The sequence below is a fragment of the Callorhinchus milii genome, unplaced genomic scaffold (assembly GCF_018977255.1).
Source record: "Callorhinchus milii isolate IMCB2004 unplaced genomic scaffold, IMCB_Cmil_1.0 Scaffold6, whole genome shotgun sequence".
Lineage (NCBI taxonomy): Eukaryota > Metazoa > Chordata > Chondrichthyes > Chimaeriformes > Callorhinchidae > Callorhinchus > Callorhinchus milii.
In genome coordinates this window covers 21,516,230-21,531,829 of record NW_024704747.1, presented here as the reverse complement: position 1 = coordinate 21,531,829, position 15,600 = coordinate 21,516,230, and the positions used below count along the sequence as shown (strand labels likewise).

Genomic DNA, 15,600 nt, shown 5'->3' with positions numbered 1-15,600 from the left:
ATATACTCTCATGGTCACACTAGCAACACTTGTACCTGTAGTGGAATGACCAAGGTCAATTTCATCTGCGGCCCCTGCATCTACTCCACTGGCTTGGCCAGTATCCTCGGGCCTCTCATTGGTCATTGTCCGTCGAATACTCTGATACCTGATAAGAGATGAAAGGGAGTCTTGTGAAATTTTTATGAGATTTAAAGATAAATTGTCATCTCTTCAAAATAGCACTCGGTAGAAGTGTGGGGTGCTTTACTTTGCATACAGGATGCACAAATGTAATCAATAGCAATTTAAAACACAACTGAGGATGAGCGACCATTCAGGCTATTAATTTTATTGGCATCTGCATAAACAACCTATACAGCATCCCGACAAGAAACGGGAACGTCACAGATAGGTTAAGACAGTAACTTCCGAGGTTAAGGTGAGTCCAGGTCGAGTGGGGAGTAGGTAGATTTCTATACTAAAGTTCAAATCATGTTGAATTGAAATCATACAGAGATTTATCTGAAACAGACCTTCTGAACTGCACAAGGACAACATTACACTGAATATCAGAGGCACTGACGAAATCTCTTGGCTAAGTATTGTATTTGCACTGCCAACATGTGCTGATTGAACACGATGACACAACTCTTGGCACCACATGCTTCTCTCTTATCCCATTATGCAAGTCACTTTCTGGCTGTTATTTCCAAGTCAGGTTTGAGCCAGCCATAGTTAGCTTCAACTTGGAGGGGGGACGAGGAAAGAAACTCTGCTTGTCCTGTGTTTCGGACTATTCGCTTTACCTTCTGTTCAGCTGCTCCATCTGTTGAATTGAATTGGAGCGCTGGAGACTTTGTTGGGAGGCCGGAGCTGTGGGCCGCTGCCAAGTGGTGGTTCGGTTCACATGGTCCACGTAAAAGATTCGACCGTGGCTATCAATCCGAGCTTCCCAATCTATCAGGGGGAAAAAATCCACTTAAAACCCAATTGAGGAAAACTGACCGTTCATGCTATTTTTTTTATTTGCATCTGCATCAACAACCTACACAACAGCATCCTGACAAGAAAGAAGAAGGGGCCTGGTTACAACAGTGAATCGGAGATTAAAAGCACGCCACAATTCAGTTGATGATAGGGTTGGACGCTCAGAAACGTGGCTTCACTCAATGTGAATTGAATTGGAATCGCTCCTGTGAACCAAAGTTTCACCTCAACATCCACCAACTTACTACTTAATGTCTGATTGCTCATCCTAACCCAAGATCCCCCCTGTGGAGGCAAAAGTACAAGAGGTATCAGAAGAAAGGCAGCAGTTGTAGGTTAAAATACTTAAACGTACCATCTTTAGAAGGCTGATCACTGGGCAATTTCCTGAAATAAAGTTCTCAAAACTTCGTACTCACGAAGGGCCAAAAGGGGACATGGGAATGTACACAGCTTTGTGGCACACACAGCCATCCTGATTAATTGGGAACTGTTGCTTGTTTCACATTTCAGGCTTGAAAACAAGCATTTTTTTTACAGCGATTTATTTTTCACCTCGAAGCGAACTGCTGGGATATCCCATGATTGTACCTAAGGGCTGCGAATGACAGCCTATTCCATCTATACTGACAGGTGTGGCTCCCACACCTTATATTATGTGGAGTAATTAACTCTTAAGCAGCAGTTTTGCTGAATAACAGCTCACGTGTATACGAAGCCTGAAGTAACTCACAATTTCCAAAGTTACTTATCAACCAATGAACCACATCACCCCATAACTTATCCTGTCCTCGACGAGTGTCCAGACAAAGAGACACACACAGAGAATAAAGATTGCTGGACAATAATTAAGAACAGGCAATCTAGCCAACCTTCCTCCTCTCTAGCCCAAGATGATTTTGGCCAAAGAGACCAGACTTGTGACGACTGCACAGTGCCACAGCAGATTGAAGGTGATAGATCCTTACTGGGTGGTAATGGTTCATCTATCCGCTGATAACGGGTAACATCCTGCCGCACTGAGGGCAGAGACCTCAAGGGCTGGTGGGTGCTTGATGGAGAATCTAAATCGTAAAAAAACATAAAATGTTTAGCAACGTCCTGCTGCAGAAATTAAATCAATATCTGACCGCATGTTACAATGAAATTAAATTGGCAAAAAAAAACAAGAGGGGAGTCGAGAAGAATTTTTTTAAAAACCCAGTGAGTTGTAACGAGTTGGAATACACTGCCTGAATGGTCGGTGGAAGCAGATTTGACAGTAGCTTTCAAAAGAGAATTGGATAGGTAGTTGAAGAGGTAACGAATGCAAGGCTATGGGCTAAGAGCGGGGTAGTGGGACTAGTTGATAACTCTTTCAAAGAGCCAGCACAGGCATGATGGACCGAATGACCTCCTTCTGTGCTGTAATATTCTACGAAACACAAATGTACTTTTACGAAGCGCTTTTCACATCGGGAGGAGGTCCCGAGGTGCTTGACGATGTCTATTGAATATCAGCGGACTTAGTGTCCTACTCAGCCATAATTGGCCCTGCACGAGGTTCAGAAAGATTTACCTGGATTGTTGTCTTCAGCCTGGCCAGTTGCCTCACTCGCCTCCTCTGCAATGGCCTGGACAGCCACAGGTTCTTCTTCCTCCTGTGGTGTAGCCCCCTCTTCCTCTGCTGCAGCCGCGGCCTCCAGGCTCCTCCTCCGCTGCCAAATGTCTTCGACCTCCTGTCCGCAAGCCACTGTTTCTGCTTCAGTGGCTGCTGCCTCCTCCTCCTCCTGCTGCTGCCGCTGCTGCTCCCCATTACCGTCTACGCTTTCTTCGCCCGCTGCTGGGGTGACGTCCGTAGCTTCCCCACCCTGATCTTCTGCCACCGCATCAGCCGCCAGGTCAGCCGGGCTGGTGCCATCTTCCTCCTCCTGAGAAGAGAATGCTGGCGTCTCAGAGAACCGGGCACTCTCGAAGGAGGAAAAGCGAGTGGTGCTCTCTACCGACGACGAGACCCTGGTCGCGTTGCCGTTCCCATTGCAGGAGCTGTCGGCCCCTTCAGCATCGCTCTCACCCTCTGGCTTCGTGCTGGCCTCGCTGACACTCTCCGTACGTGTGGTGTCGCTCTGCTCGTTCTCCGAGGAGAGTTGGGATGGTTCGGAGGTTTGATCCACTGATTCTGCTTGCGTAAGCGACCCTCTTCCTTCACCGCGTCCCGTATCCGCCTCTTGTTCAACCGCAGCACTAGGAGCCTCCTGAACTGCTTCACTCTCTTCATTGCTGACAGTCGCTGTGTCCACACCATCATTAGTTTGAGTCTCTCGATTGATCTGTTCCTCCTCCTCCTCCTCCTGCCCCTCCTGCTCATCTGCCTCCTGTCCCGTTGTTGGAAGACCATGGAGCAACTGGTGAAAACTCTTGTAGGGAGAGTCGGGGATCTGTGCTTGCGATAGCTCTGAGGTTGCGATCTCTTCGATTGCCGTCAGACGTGTCTGTGAATCAGAAGAACCTCGAAACCCAGGTGGGTCCCCATCATTGTTTTGCCTAGTGTCCAAGTATTCATTGCTGTAGCTGCCAGCAGCACAGATAATCTGGATGCCATTCTCTGGGCTTTCGTCCGACCCATGAAAACTATAAGCCAATTCTTGACGAAGATCATGGTCCTCTTCATCGGAGTCAATATGAAGCATGGCATTGAGCCGGGTGTCCGTGGGGAAACTGCTTCGCAGTTTGGGAGATGCCCCGAGGTGATGCAAGCTCGCTTCAGCCAAACTAGGCTTCGTATTTTCGTGACCAGAAATTCCATCAAGATAGTCATTCAGGGATTCCTGCCGACTAGTCAGACATCTTGCCGGAGATGCCGTTATCATCACAGGTTCACTTTGCACCGAATATTGCCTTTCCATTGCACCTCTGATTTCTCCCGTTACGGTGGGAATAATCAAGACCCCATGTTCGTTCCTGACACTGTCCTCCTGTACATGTCCATTCGCAAAGTCCTGCATTTGGTCAACTGAGGCTCCTTCAGCTGGCATGTCTTCATCATCAGACGGACTGCCCAAATCCCCATTTATAGCATTCGCTTCTAGATAGGCACCCACTGTCTCAGGGGATGCGTCTGTGGGAACAAAGCATATAGGTTTGTTTTACGCACATGCTTGTTACTGCTATTACTGTTCACTAACTCACTGAACTTAAACAAAACAAAACCTCCTCTGCAATGTTGGCAGTTGAAGATGACAAGAGACCACAAGGAGATATACAGTATTATAATAATAATAATAATCCTTGCATTTGATATAGCGCTTTTCATGTCGGGAGGACGTCCCAAAGTGCTTCACAGAACACACTGTAAAGTGAATTGACTGTATATTTGTGGGTGAACGCGGCAGCCAATTGCGCACAGCAATGTCCCACAAACAGTCGTAGATTGAAAATGACCAATTTATTATTGTTGTATTGGCACAAGAATATACCCCCCTTAACCAAAGGCCTTTATAATATACAAGTCTTTTTTCTGCATAATACTTAACATAATGTTCAGTAAGCAATACATCTAGGCATTCACTCCAGCTGCTGAATTCCACTAAAAAGTAAACGTATGAACTCCACATCCTCATATTAGCCATGATTTCTTGTTTCAGGGCCTTAGAATATCAGGTGAAGCATCATGATGGAGTCATTCCTATTTTGTTATCCTGTGTGGCTATGACTCCCCCTACCTGAATCTCTGGGAGGAAAAAAGCGAAAGAAGTCCACATTGTCTGATACTCACTTAGTCTTTTTGTACTTTCCCTTAATAAGCAGAAAATACATTTTCTTGATTAAATATTTCTCGATTTATGCCATGGGGATAATCGAGAAATATTCAATCGAGAAAAAACTGAAAACAGACGACATACAAATGTCGAGGATGGGGGGTTGGGAGGGGGCTTCACAGAATATACTGTAAAGTGTAGTTAGTGACTGTGTTTTGTAGGTGATTGCAATAAACCAATCTGCGCACGGCAAATTGAATAATAGGTAACCTGTTTGTATATTTTTTATTTACCTTCATGGACAGATAAAGTGATTTCCACTCTGAACTGGAGTTGACCACTAACATGGTCAGTAGGAAGCCTTCTGCACAGGTTATAGGTTAATATCTGGTCACTGCAACAAGGAAACACGCAACACAGTTAAAAGACCCTCGAACATGTTCAATGTGTCACAACACAAGTAAGCATTGCAAGCCATCAATTTAAGCAGCAGTACATTATCAAATTAAAATTTCCACTGTCTGACTCTTTTCCCATTTCTTATGGTAAAAATCTAGTTTGGTTTTAGGATTCCTCAACTCAGACATATAACCACTGCACAAACTCCTCCACGCATATGTGGACAAACACACAGTCCCTCTCCATGCACACACACAATTCCCTCTGTGCACATACATGTGCTCTCACACTCTCTCCCATACACACACACTCACATATTCACTATCCCCTTCCACATACGCAAACACACACACAAACCGCACATACAATTCTTGTCTGCACACACACAACCCACCATTCACACACACCTCTGCACCTGCAAAATACCCTCCACCAACACCAGGGATTGGGAAATAGCCACTCTGCACATCGCTGCACTGTTAATATATATTTTTCATTCTGAAAGAGCACCAATTGAGAAAGGAACAGATATTATTATTATTATAATAGGCGCAGATCACACAGTGGGTGCTATTTTAGTGAATTACACACCCATGTCACAACATTTAAAACATACGCTTCCACTTGGATTTGTGAATAAAAGAGAAGAGGGTCAGCCAATAATTTATATACTTTCCAGGTTTGTAGACTTATAAACAAAGTAGCTCTCGTTCTGTTTACACTGAATCTATATGGCTGACTTCACTCACAAGTGTGACTAAATTGCTCCTTCTATGTCCCAGACAAGAGACACAGAGACTATGTGGATTGATTATTGTCCTTTGGTAGAACAAGCCAACTTAGTATAATAATAATTCTTGCATTTGATATAGCGCCTTCTCACATCGTCAAGACTCTCAAAGCGTTTCACAGGATATTCTGTACAATGGGTTTAACTGTGTATTTTGTGGGCGACATAACTATACATTTAAATAACTCTGAGGTATTAAAGAAAATTTACTTTTGTTTTTTGTGCAAAGATGCAGTACTGTATATAACCAACAGGGTGTGCGTCTGCTCCAGATAAACAGCTGGAGGAGCTAAACTCCTGAACACATAAAATAAAATTCCCCACCCTCTCAGCATCCACAGTCAAGGGCACATCTTCTCAACTAATCCTCATAGTCTCCTGATTCAAGAAACAATTCCCCACGTATCCTCTGGCAAAAGGAAGAGACAAGGCAAAAGGATACAAGAGAAAAAGAAGTGCGAAGGGATAAATCGAACTTCCTAAGGTTTCCCTGAACTAGTTTTGAAGTGAAGCTATCCCTTTTTTGTGACCGACAATCGTGCCGTGTGCTGAGCATGCATAGGGGAGGTTTAGCAAGTCCAACATTATCCAAGCAGTAATGCTCATGTACCACAGAAGATTATACTGGCAATTTCAATGAATGCAGAAGAAAATTCACCAGCAATTCGGAATCAGCACGTCTGAGAATGAAGCATTAGAGCCTGATGTTTAATGTTCCCTGCCTCCATTCACAACTCTCAGGTGCATGGAGTTACAGCACAGTACCATGGCAACATTTTTAACTCTTACGCAATAAATGACCAGATTCAGCATTTTTAACTCAGCATTCGGGGTCAAACACACGGAAAACAAAGTGTTTCTAAACAGACTATTGGCATAGAAAAGAAATGAAACACAGAGAACGAGGACAGAAAAAGTTGCTGTGAAGTTCGAGAATCTTTTACCCAATAGCATGTCTCTCCAACAAGCGCTGGACTGGTATGGTGAGTTTACCCAGGAAACGTTTTATGATAGGGCGACTCTTGGCAAACTTGTCTTTAACGTCTATCTCAAGTACGTCTGTGAGAAGGGCCACAAAAGAGTATTTCTGCAAAAATAATAAATATCTGTCACATTAATCCAGCCTGACGTTCATGGGAAACGTTTTGTTTGCCGTTACAGATTTCCTTCAGGAAATAACAGTTCTGGGTCTTTGATAGCGCTGCATTTTACCTCTCCTTGCCAAATGGGATTGGTTGTGTTGGCCACAATCGTTGACCTCTTCTCTTGTCCGTGATGAGCAAAAGTAGGGAAAGTGCTCTTTTTCCCAGGCTGAATGGACATTTTCAGATATGGATCAGGATTGAAAAACATTCCCTTCTTCAGCCCCAGAGCTCTGATATCTATTTACAAGGGGGAGAATCAGTTGAACGAGAGTTAGATGCTATCAGAGTCACATTTCAAAGAGTACTTGATGGAAAGTGGCTCTAGGTCAATCATCTTGGTTAAAACAAGGCACAATCTCAGAAACACTGGGTAGCTCACCTGATAATGCGAAACTGACAAGTTTTCTGCTGTTTTGACCATCTACCGCCCCTTCCCCCAGTTCATCTGCCCCAGCCTAAGTTTAATAAAAAGCAAGCAATCAACATTGTTCTTGGTTAAGAATGGCTCATAATCTATCATTGTGTCACTGGATAAAGGTCAGAGCTAATTTGCAATCTATTTTTGGGACGTCCTCCCGACTTGAAAGGTGCTATACAAACGTAATATTTCATTATATTCATTATATTCAATCGAACAATGGAGAACGTACAAAAAAAAAGTTGCAAGATAAGGGGAAGAAATTCCACCTGCCTCTTGATCGACTCTTTAGAGCATTTCAGAACATCGATAATTTGTTCAATTGTTGAATTGAATCATAATATGAAAACTGTTTTTTCTGGCTCTTAACTTACCAAACGCCAGATTCAAAATTAAGATTGTACTTAAGAATTTGCCGTTATCTGGATGCTCAAAAATTCTGCATAAATTTAGTAAATAGACTGATTTTTTTTTATCCCTATTCATCTTAATTTTCTAAACCAATCTCTTATTTGGCACTTTATCAAATGCCTTCTGAAAATCCATATGTAAAACATTACAAGTACAAATTTAGTCGTAAATAATGCACTTCTAGAACAGCAGAAAACAGGAAAAATAATAGGAAATTAGAAAAACATATAAAATTGTTCTTTACTGATGAATCACAAAAAGATTAGATGAGTTTAAAATTCAGTGCACACACACACACACACACAAACATACACACACACACCCACAAAAGTATGTCTGCATGAAGGAAATGGCATGTTTGATATACAAAAACTCTCTTCCTGTGTTACAAAGTAATAAAATCACACCCAGCAACTTCAATCCTGGCAAGCGCTCAGAATTATAAGGTTGCGTTCACTTTTTCCTGTTTATAAAATACTTTATTACTTAATAGGCACTTTTTTCTAAGAAATCAGTCACTAACTTTTTCCACTCCTGCCTTCATTCCAGCACAATTCTGCTCAGTGATTTAGACATGTTGCGTGTTTGTTGTAAAGGCGAAAGCTGAAAAGGTCAGCCACACTCTTTTCGCTCAGGGCCTGAATACCTCCACAGGATGAGCTACCAGAAGACTGCTGGTGCCTACGAAACTATACATTCAGGCCAGTCAGCATCTTCAAGATAGGATTTGGTGGGGGTGGGGGGGGGGGAAGAGAATCTTTTGTGAATTTCACTAGTGACCATCTGTGTTTAATGCTTAAATGAACCTTTATACCATATTTATGTGGAGTATAAACACCAGCACAAATGGTGACTCAAGGGTATCAATTTACAATAGCAAATGCGCAAATGGTTTGGCAAAAGATTAGGAGAATTTTTTCCACAAGCAGAGTTATTAGGGATATGGAACGCCTTTCCGGGAGTGGAATGGCTTTTAACTGACTTTCAAAAGGGAACTCAATGAATCAAATGCAGTGGTGTGGGGAAACAGCAGGTAAATGAATTGAAAGGATGGCTCTTGAAGTAGCCGGTACAGACATAATGGACCGATTGGCTTTCTCCTGTGCTGTAAATTTTTACGGTTGTAAAGGGCTGTATCCATGTCTTGTTATTGTATGTAATTCTACATACCTTCTGAAATAACCTGATGTAATGGTACAGATTAAGGTGAATGCAGGTTTCAGCCAGTTTCCATATGCGGAGCACAGAAGTAACAACAAAGATATTTACACGTGCAACAAATGTTCCACTTACCATGGAAGCTGGGTTTTTCACAGTAATGCATGGAGTAGTAGCTCGCAGTGCTCCATTTACACCGTGATAGTACTTAAAGCAGATTTTAGTTTCAGCTGAGGAACAGAAACAAATACAAAATGAATGAATTCTGCAATAAAATGATTGCACCAAAAGTAATGAAAAAATAATGTTTATATATAGCCTGAGTGAATGGAAGGTTATTAAAAGTAACAAACATGCACTTTCTGATGCTGGATTTACATTACAGAATAATTAACCATCATCGCTTCCTGCAGTTGAGAGTTTCTGAGCGGAAAACAGGATTTATACTTCCCATTCCAAAATTGCTTGCTCTCGTTGGGGACTGAAGACAGAGTTCTGTTGCTACTCATCTCCAAGAACTTTATAATGCAATTATTTTTGCAACTTTATAAATCAGTTGCAGGACAAGCCAGAATTATTCCGTTACTAGTCATCAATTCCATTTCTGAAACTCATGAAGAGCTGGGAATCAAATCAGTGCTGTTCAAAACTGGTTTACTTTATACCTTATAGTGCAAATCCCTCAGCTTAATACAACAAAACACGGACATTGTCTTTAAATTCCGAGACCAATTCCTGGTAGTCTCACTGGATGTAAAGTTTGTAATAATAATAATAATCCTTACATTTGATATGGTGGCTTTCAATTCGGGAGGATGTATCCAAGCACTTCACAGTATTTAGCGTAAAGTGTTGTGGCTGTGTTTTTTGTAGCCGGACGCCTACAGTGTACTCCTAGAGCACAGCATTTCTCACTATCACACTGTACTACCAGCACATTTTACTGTAGTGGTCTCAAGCTAAATATTTCTTCTCAATTCTGATTCACTGGTGAAATTAACAGTATTCGGTGTTGGCATAGTCATAGCCAATTTAGTCCTTAATCCCCATTCAGCCACGCCTGAAGGAGCCACAAGGGATGCAAATAACATGACTGAGCATATCATAGTCCCTTCTGCATGTGCTGAATCTCTATGTCACACCTTATTGATCTATATTTGTAGCAGAACGCCTACAAAATACACGGTCGCTACCCTAAATCCCGTGAAGTGCTTGGAGTCAGCTTCATGCCAAGAAAGGTGCTCGACCAAATACAAGGAGTCTTAAGACAATGGACAATTTATTGCTTACTATACAGTTGCAAAATAATTCAAGATGGTATGCTTTTGCTGTCTCCTCCTTGATGGGACCGCATTTGGGGATTGTGCAAGGAACAAGAGGAGTGTAAATCTAATAAATAAATCATTTGAATTGGGGGAGTAAAAGCCTTTTAAAAATACAATCAGTTCTCCAAATCCACGATCATGACAATCTCCAATTATTCATAGTATCCCAAGAATTGTAGAATGTTATAGCACAGAAGAAGGCCATTTGGTCCATCGTGCCTGTGCCAGCTCTTTGAAAGAGCTACCAACTACTCCCACTCCTCTGCTCTTATCGCATAACCCTGCAAATGTTTCCTTTGCAAGTCTGCCCCAGAAGATAAAATTACTAAAATGTTATTAAATCATAACATTAAAGTAGGGTATTACTAAAACCCCATTAATTGGGCAGCTTGTCACAGTGCACTGATAAAAGCCTGGATGAGGAATGGGCTCTCTCAGGCATGGGGCTGGGGGACAGTGTAGTGTGGGAGCCAAGTGCTGCCCCATAGTACGGGAAGGAAAGTCTTCTCTTTAGCTTTCATGGTTTTATTTGAGCCAGTTACAAAGTGCTATTAGCAGAGGCCTGGCAACAGTCTGGAAATGATTAAACAAGGCAGAGAAACAATACAAACAAAAAAATAAAACAAGGAGTTGACTGAAACCATGTTTATTCATTGTTCGGGTTCATCCTTCATAATGTTAGCTCCCTGTCCCAAAAGAGCTGTCACACCTGATCACATTGCACTGAACCCACCGTTGGACAAAATAGCTCTGATGCTAATAGCACTAAGTAACGGATTTGTCCCAATTGGATTTTGACCGACAATCCCTCTTACATTGAAGAAATGTGTCAAAGAGTTGGAGGGGAAAATGCCTGGAACCAATTCACAATCATCACACAGAACACAAACTGACAAGCTTTCATCGTTTCACTGTCACAGACTATCTCAATCATTGAGCTTGTTCCTCCCCGTTGCTTTCTTACTTTTTTTTAAAAGCAGTTGCCTTTCCAGCTCCCAAAGCAGGGAAAGTCCAATTAAATCTATTAGTTTGGAAAGAAAACAGAATTGTGTCACAAGAGATTAGAACTCTTCTCTGTTTGCCAGAGTTCCCCTTAGACTGGCCCAAGCTCAGTTCAATGTAATTCGGGAGAGTTGCCCCTTAGGACATACTCTAGTACGCTGAACTCTCTCATCACTAGGTTTCACTGCATTATTGTCCTAATCCTCTAGGGCGCTAATGCAATGGGATATCCAGGTAAAATTTTCCATCCTGATCTTACCTAAGCCTATAGAGGGAAGTTACAAGATTCAAGACGGGTTATTAAAGCCACAGATTTATGGTATTGCTTGTGATGGAAAAACAGGTAAGAAATTAAACACGATCAGGCTTGTTCTTAATCCTCAGAGGTAATGAAAAGTCAACCCCATCACTTAAAGCGACGGATTAGTATTGGGTTAAGCAGAAGGTATGAGAATTCCCTTTAACACTGCAGAAGTGTGCTCTCTTCAAACCATTATAAAGAGATGTATGATGATAAATCATTACCCTCCATAAAGTAAGGACCGGGCTCAATCCGCCACACAATCTGCCCTTTTTGAGTTCCATTTACACCCCGGTTTTTGGAGTCCCAGACGTTACCTGGGGAGGTCTCATCTGTAGGAGAGAAGAAAAAAAATTGTAAATAACCTAGAACCTTAAATAGTTATCAGGGCCTGTGCCTCATACACAATGCCTAGCTGTTCAAAATATTTTTTGGAAAGGGGAATGATTAATATTTTCTGTTACTATTAATGTCCAAACAGTACAATACAGGTAAACATACCGTGAAAGAGAAATCCAAGTGGAGCATATCCCCTTGTGGTCTCAAATCGTTAATTTTTTTGCATGTGTGTGTGTTATCGAATGACAAACAATACACAACAAAACCACACCTTAGTTATCATCGGCGAATAAATAATACCACAAATCTAACACTCCTGGTATAGTTCAGGCAGAAGGAGAACCGCTGATCCATTCAGCCTGACCAGACAACTGGTGTTGAGGAAAGTGGAGTCAACACCAATACCCTCCGTAGCCAGAGATTGCCTCCGATTGGCCAGATCTGGTTCCAATTTAGTTTGTAAACATATTCTATAAGCTCGTATGTTTCAGCTTGTGCCACAAGAGTACCATAAACTGTCAAAAAAAGGATGTTACACTAGAATAAATAGCTGTTCTCAGTCAGAGGTTCAGCACTCAGCACACCTCAACATTAATAAGATCCTAGTCATTCACGTGTCCATTAATCTAGCTCGTAAACACGGAAGGCATAATAACAAGTGTGTACGTGAATCACTTTCCTCAAAATTTAACAGAGGTCAATTTTATGCATAATGTCATGTAATTACCTCACCTGAACAAAATAAACCTTTAAGCCTCCTAAAATGTTGTGGAAAGTAAATGCGTAAATATGGTTATTTTCAGAGTCAGGCTGCCTTGTCCTGACCTCTGCTACAAAGGGCTCGAGTTTCATTGTGCTTCTGACGCCAGGACACTGCAGTTGGAACGGCTCCAGGACTCAGCCACCTTCTTTCTCACTGCGTCGTCCTCTGTACCCATGGCCAGCGATGAGCACCTTGCATTGCAGCATTAGGGTTGGTTTTCAATGCGCACAGAGTTCATTTGTAGCTTATTTATACCCAGTTTGCATTCATTGGTGCACATTGTGCTGATGACACAAATAAAAATTGAACTTGGCGTTATGTTTCTAATATTGCAGCACTTACTGCTCATTGTGGACCTTGGAGAAATGTATAAATATTCTCTGGAGAACTGGCTTGAAACAGGAGTGCACTGTAGTAAGTTCTAAATGTCTGCCAGCTCAATGGCTTAAGATCATAACCACAGGCATGAGAAGTGGGTGCCTGAATTTTCTGCACTATTTCATTTCCCACCACACCACTGCCAGTGATATCAGGCAATGGTAAATATTCAGTATCTTCAACAAGATTAAAAGTTCAGCTACATATCGTTCCTTGATTTAAAGAAAAAAATACACACAGATTTCATAGAAGGATATTCTCTCAAAAGCAATATGTGAAGTCCCGCTGCATTGAAATGGAAGAAGAAAAATCTAGCTAAAACGAAGCAAATGTATATCAGGATCTGCAACACACAGGACACAAATGATGGGGCTTTTGACTCATAGACCTGTTCTTGGAACGTCACCTTTCAAACATGTAAAAACTCAAAGCCCTTATAAAATTGTAGCCCTGTGCTTTCTTGGTCCGGAGCAATAATTATTCAGGATTTTGACCATGAGAAAGAAGCCAGGGACAGAGAGCATCTACAGCCTGATAATTTGCAACTTGGATATATAGCACGCAACTGGGTATCAGCCAATCCACTCTGCAATCGATTTACTTCGGTCAAGGTCTTCCTCTCTCATGTAATTCTTCATTTTAATTGTTATAACTGGGATTTAATTAATAGAGATTACCTCTTCAGCATGTCGGTTACAGAGCCATAGAGCCCAAAGTTTGTATCAGATATTATCATGATAATCTCTATTTGGTGTTGGTTTAAAAACGTTGCATTTAAAATGAGTTAGGAGAGCAAGACCGGTTCAGATGCAACAGGTTACAGTGAATGTAGAAACCCCTTTGTGATGGCTCATTTGGCAAACGCAATGTTCAGTGTGTAACTGAGCAAAAAAAAGAAATAACCAAGGTTCAATCCCGAGTGTGTGTTGAGTTGGTTAATCTCAGATAGAACAGCTATCGGTTGGGACAGGGGCAGCATTATTAGAAATGTCATTTTTATTATAACCACTCCACGGACACTGGCCTACTCCAGGTCCCCACTCTGCCCGCTCCACCATTGGCGGTCAGGCCTTCAGCTTTTCTGTCCCCACCCTTTGGAACTCCGTCCCACAGTCTCTTTGCCTCGGCCCCACCTTGACACCCCTCGACACCCTCGACATGAGATAAATATGTCTACTCCTAGACCTGAGTCTTTTAATGTGTGCTTCCAAATAGTTTTCGCCGTGCTAGCAGACAGAATTTCTGAACTCGCTCTCTACAAATCTAACCAACCTCTTCTCTCCGGCAACTGGGAGAACCATGATCTGTGTTGTTATGGCGAATTTTGCCCTCCTGCCCCCACCCCCACCCCACTCCAAATCCCACACTGCATTCAACTGCTGAATTCCCCCAACTTCAAGACCTGGAGCAAACGAACCGCACAAAAACATCTCCATCAAGAACTCTGGATAAACAATCTTCCCCCTCAACGTCAGCCTGGCTTGCTTACACAAGGGTAAAATGGTTACACATCAGGTGCCAATACGGGAATTCCTGAAATACCTCTGAGTAAAAGGGTTCATTTATTTCCCACTCTGAGATACACAGACACAACCAAAATATTCCCACACCTTTGACCACCGTGAGGCCTCCCCATCACATCAGCTCGCTCGGCTATGCCAGCAGGGCCAGCTCCTCCACAAGAAACCACTAACCAGGCTCAGTTACAAGTCGGGGGGGAGGTTTGGATCAAGTGAGACAGGCTGTGTACTCTTGCTCTTACGATGGAACATTTCACCCTCTCAAGAAGCTGTGTGTTATGCCCTGCCCAAGAGTACAGAGGACCCTTCTCCCCAAAACAACAACCCATAAATTTGGCTCACCAAACATTGCACAAATTAATGAAACAAACAGATGTCAGATCCACCAGGGCACCATCTATTTAATCCTCTATTCACTATAATTTTAAAAGTCTTAAAAACGACAATACAAGGTGAAGTGAAATTGCTTTCCGAACTAAACATGTTTGTATACAAATCTCAATGAATTTGCAATCTTTATCGTTTCCCAGGATATCTTACAGGCTCCAATATGATGAGATATCATAGAATAAGGTTGAGGGTTTAAGCCCACATGGAACTTTGAGCTCAATGTATAGGCTGACTCCAGCTTGGATGCATAGCCAGCAATATAAAGCACTTTGAGACGTTCTCCAAATTTGAAAAGTGCTATGTGAATATAAAATGTGCGATACTGACACTGCAGTGCAGTGCTATTATTATTATTATTATTATTATTATTATCTCTAATTAGAACATCATACGTATAATCACTGGCTCGGCCAAATGCACAAATTCATAGCTACATAATAATACACTCGGACTGTGAAAGTTAATTACGCCCTGGAAATTTGTACCTATACAAGCAATGACCCAGTTTAATGTCCTGCTTCAAGAAAACATTGGTTGACATCCCCAAGCAATTTT

General features: G+C 42.1%; 1 protein-coding gene across 3 annotated transcripts in view; it reads right to left on the bottom strand.

Moving 5' to 3' along the window:
• hecw2b (HECT, C2 and WW domain containing E3 ubiquitin protein ligase 2b) overlaps nt 1-15,600 on the bottom strand; it is a 72,225-nt gene that overhangs the window by 35,450 nt on the left and 21,175 nt on the right. For all 3 annotated transcript variants that reach the window (XM_007890178.2, XM_007890179.2, XM_007890180.2), the window contains 10 exons: nt 11,880-11,987; nt 9,163-9,257; nt 7,420-7,495; nt 7,108-7,277; nt 6,840-6,982; nt 5,000-5,100; nt 2,528-4,066; nt 1,938-2,033; nt 789-939; nt 36-148 (listed from right to left, as the gene is read on the bottom strand). In XM_007890178.2, the coding sequence (XP_007888369.1) occupies nt 36-148; nt 789-939; nt 1,938-2,033; nt 2,528-4,066; nt 5,000-5,100; nt 6,840-6,982; nt 7,108-7,277; nt 7,420-7,495; nt 9,163-9,257; nt 11,880-11,987 (2,592 nt within the window). The remainder of the gene's footprint in view (nt 1-35; nt 149-788; nt 940-1,937; nt 2,034-2,527; nt 4,067-4,999; nt 5,101-6,839; nt 6,983-7,107; nt 7,278-7,419; nt 7,496-9,162; nt 9,258-11,879; nt 11,988-15,600) is intronic.